This window comes from Tarenaya hassleriana, unplaced genomic scaffold (genome assembly GCF_000463585.1).
Source record: "Tarenaya hassleriana unplaced genomic scaffold, ASM46358v1 Cleome20, whole genome shotgun sequence".
Lineage (NCBI taxonomy): Eukaryota > Viridiplantae > Streptophyta > Magnoliopsida > Brassicales > Cleomaceae > Tarenaya > Tarenaya hassleriana.
Genome location: NW_010965373.1, coordinates 734,951 through 738,465, shown reverse-complemented (window position 1 = coordinate 738,465; position 3,515 = coordinate 734,951). Strand labels below are relative to the sequence as shown.

The 3,515-nt window shown below is 38.4% G+C and overlaps 2 protein-coding genes across 4 annotated transcripts in view; one reads left to right on the top strand and one right to left on the bottom strand.

The window, feature by feature from the left end:
* The window catches only part of LOC104813572 (N-alpha-acetyltransferase 16, NatA auxiliary subunit-like), an 8,307-nt gene extending 5,802 nt beyond the window's left edge, over positions 1-2,505 (top strand). For both annotated transcript variants that reach the window (XM_010541215.2, XM_010541216.1), the window contains 10 exons: positions 11-50; positions 166-289; positions 365-472; positions 561-692; positions 815-871; positions 1,001-1,098; positions 1,204-1,262; positions 1,364-1,475; positions 1,596-1,696; positions 2,025-2,505. In XM_010541215.2, the coding sequence (XP_010539517.1) occupies positions 11-50; positions 166-289; positions 365-472; positions 561-692; positions 815-871; positions 1,001-1,098; positions 1,204-1,262; positions 1,364-1,475; positions 1,596-1,696; positions 2,025-2,209 (1,016 nt within the window). In that variant the 3' untranslated portion in view covers positions 2,210-2,505. The remainder of the gene's footprint in view (positions 1-10; positions 51-165; positions 290-364; positions 473-560; positions 693-814; positions 872-1,000; positions 1,099-1,203; positions 1,263-1,363; positions 1,476-1,595; positions 1,697-2,024) is intronic.
* Positions 2,506-3,190: 685 nt separating this feature from the next.
* Positions 3,191-3,515, bottom strand: part of LOC104813571 (cyclin-A2-4-like) — a 4,145-nt gene continuing 3,820 nt past the window's right edge. The window contains exon 13 of one of the 2 annotated variants that reach the window (XM_010541213.1): positions 3,191-3,495. The gene's annotated coding sequence lies outside the window, so the exon portion shown is untranslated. Of the gene's footprint in view, positions 3,504-3,515 lie in introns of both variants that reach the window. The other variant, XM_010541214.1, reaches the window with a different exon arrangement.

Below are 3,515 nucleotides of genomic sequence, written 5' to 3'. Positions count from 1 at the left end.
AACTGTCGACCTTTCCCATATTTCCACAAAGCTGCAGTTGGAGCCATCAGGTAAAGTCTTTGTTGCACAATTGTATTCTAAGTTCTAACTGCATCCTTTATTAGATGCGTGCTAGACTTCATGCCTAAACTGTAATCGTTTTACCCTTTTTGCACCCCTGTTTAGGTGCTACTTGAAATTATATGATTCTCCCAAGTCAAATGCTGAAGAAGATGAAATGTCAAAGTTGCCTCCTGCACAGAAGAAGAAAATCAAGAAGCAGAGAAAAGCAGAAGCCCGGGCTAAAAATGTACGTTTCTTTTTCATGGATATAGCTTTTGAGTGCATGATTAAGTTACTTAATATTATCCCTACTGTATTTCAGGAAGCTGAGAGTAAGGGCGAAGAATCAACTGCTAGTGGTGTCTCCAAGCCTGGCAAACGCAATGCGAAACCTGTAGACCCAGATCCACATGGGGAAAAATTACTGCAGGTGGTTATTTCTGTCTTTTGTAAAAACGTGTTAGGTGCCGTATAAGCATTACATCATCAGAAGCTAACAAAGAACTAAACCTTTTCAGGTTGAAAATCCAATGGCGGAAGCTTCGAAGTACTTGAAATTACTCCAGAAGAACTCACCTAATTCTCTGGAGACTCATTTACTCTCTTTTGAGGTTAATATGAGAAAGCAAAAATTCCTTCTTGCATTTCAGGTAACCCGATTTATTAGTGACCCTAAAATCAAGATAGATTAGGTCTATAACTGGTTAGATCGTGTTCATCTTATGATTTATTCAATTAACTTTGGGCTTTGCTATTTTTTTCCCTTCTTCAGGCTGTAAAACAAATGCTGAAATTGGATGCTGAGAACCCTGATTCACATCGTTGCTTGGTATGTACTCTTTTACTGATGGTAATGTACTAATGTTCTTGGGATGGGCTAATCATGTGAAGGAGAGAAGAGACTGTGTTTTACATAAGTTCTAATGTTCTGCTTTATGTTACCGGACTTGGACGACAGATCAAATTCTTCCTCAAGACAGGATCAATGGTTACTCCATCCACTGTAGCAGAAAAATTCCTTTGGAATGTCCTAGAGGCAGAGCGCCCTTCAATCAGGTAAACTGCTTACCTTCTTCTTTTTTTCCTTTCTTTTTGGGGTTTTCATGACACTAGCTGTATGTCAATTATGAGATAAATTCTCCCTTTTGTTTGGTATTATAGTCAATTGCAGAATAAATCATTGGAGGAGGCAAACAAAGATTTTCATGATCGACACAAAGGTGTGTGTCAAACCTATGTTATATGGATTATGTATGGACCTCAGAGGGATTACAATTGGCTGCGTAAATGGTAATAACACAGTTCGATTTCGAAAATGCAGGATCCTTGATGCACAGAGCAGCTTATGCAGAGATGCTGTATGTTATAGATCCAAGCAAGAAGTCTGAGGCTATTAAATTAATCGAAGACTCAACCAGCAATGTGGTTCCAACGTAATGCTTCTTCGAATTTCTACATATGGTTTCGGCTATTTCTTTTATTTTCATCCTCTCTATATTCTCCGTGTGGTTCTGTTTATTTTATTTGGAGATGGACCTTTCCTTCATATGCAGAAACGGAGCGTTAGGACCAGTAAGGGAATGGAAACTAAAAGACTGCATGGCAGTTCACAAACTCCTGGACACAGTTTTCCTTGAACCCGATGCTGCATCCGGTAAGCATATCGAGCCTTCTTCTCGTCTTATTGTCTTCATTCTTATTGTTTAAAAATACAATACATGTGCCGGTCCGGTATCCGGATTTTTGGGTACCCGAACCCAGCCTCATCCTAACGGGTTTTCTGAAGACTATGTCTCAGTCTCGGTCTTGTGAGATCCGGGTACCAGCGGCCCAAATCGGGTACTCGCGGGTATCTGAGCCCATGGAAATCTCAAAAATTCCGTTGGCTTTAGGGGTATATTGGGAATTTTTACATAAAATAGACCTGAGTACTAATAATACGTTAAAATAGTAGGGAATAACGTGGACGATGACAAATGCAGGATGGAAATCACGATGTGCGGAATACTTCCCGTATTCCACGTATTTTGAAGGAAAACTCAGCTCTGCAACGTCCCAACCATCTCGTAAGATCGCTGAGAACGGCGCAAGGCTAAACCATGCCATGGGCCAGAACGAACTCATCGACGTGAAACTCGACGCATTCAAGAACCTTTCGGTGTCATGACACAGCCTCCCTTCCTTTTTTTTGGGCTGTAGAAGGATTTCGTGGCTACAAAAAAAAAAGACAAAAGATCGGAACTGAAGAAGGGTCAATGAGTGGAAAGCCATCGTTGACTCTCGAGGAGCCCATGTCTTCTTTTTTTTTTTTTGGCAGAAAAAAAAGTGGGGAAAATGTGTGTAATGTTTTTTACAGGCTGAGTAAGTTGTTTCCTTTTCCATAGGTTTTTTCGGGGGGCATTTACCCCCTTAACTTATTTTTTGAAAGATAATAATAAGATAAGAGCATCATTTATATATAAACCCCCTTTTTTTTTACACTTTGGAAAGCTTTGGTACGATGTTGTATTGTTCCCAAACTTTATGGAAGAGGTAGACGTTGTATGGGGTCTCTCTTCGTCGACTATATTTTACAGCATTTAGTTATGCAGCGTGGTTAGGGCAGCCAATCCGGTCCATAACAATTCCACGTCAGATTAAATCGTAAAATTTTAAAAATATTTACAAAATAATACCACGCGCATCTTCCGCGAATATTCCCCACGCGCTTGATTTCACTGGACTACAGAAAATGGCCGATTTAAACTCCGACCGGACTTCTCCAACGATGTGGATGACGACACAAAATAAAAGAGAGGAAGATTTTGAAGCAAGGAAATAAATGTTAAGAGTTAATATATCTATAATGATATTGTTATAAATATTTATAACTCTAAAGATAAAATTATCATTTTATACAATTACGAATTCCCATAGCTAATGTAAGTCTCGGATTTATTACTATTTTCCTGACACAATAGTAACTGAAATTCGAGTTTATTTATCTAAATATTAGTTATTCGATTCCTTCTCGTATTCAATGAGCACCTAAAATTTGGAAACCCAATTTTCACACTATTGAAAATTATTAAGTCAGTAATAAATTCGCAAAGTTTAAGCAGGGATATTTAGATAATATTGGACCAAATATCTTCACACAAAAAAAAAATTGAATCACAATAAACTTCACATATTTAATGAAAATAACGAAATAGCAAATATTCTAAATTCTCGAAACTTTAACGTTCCGTGGCATAATTGCCTGGAGAAGGGAATATAATGTACACCTACATCCCACGGTTACAAATAATTTAATCAGGCGCTACCGGTTATATTAATCCGGTTTGGAAGAACCAAACCAATTTAGACCGAATTAGACTGACCTAAACCGAAATCGACCGGATTTGATGGGGGGAGAGACTTGTGGGAAAAGGAAAAAGAAAAAGAAGGTAGATGAGTTATCAATTAAGAGATGAACCGCTGCCCGGTTTTAC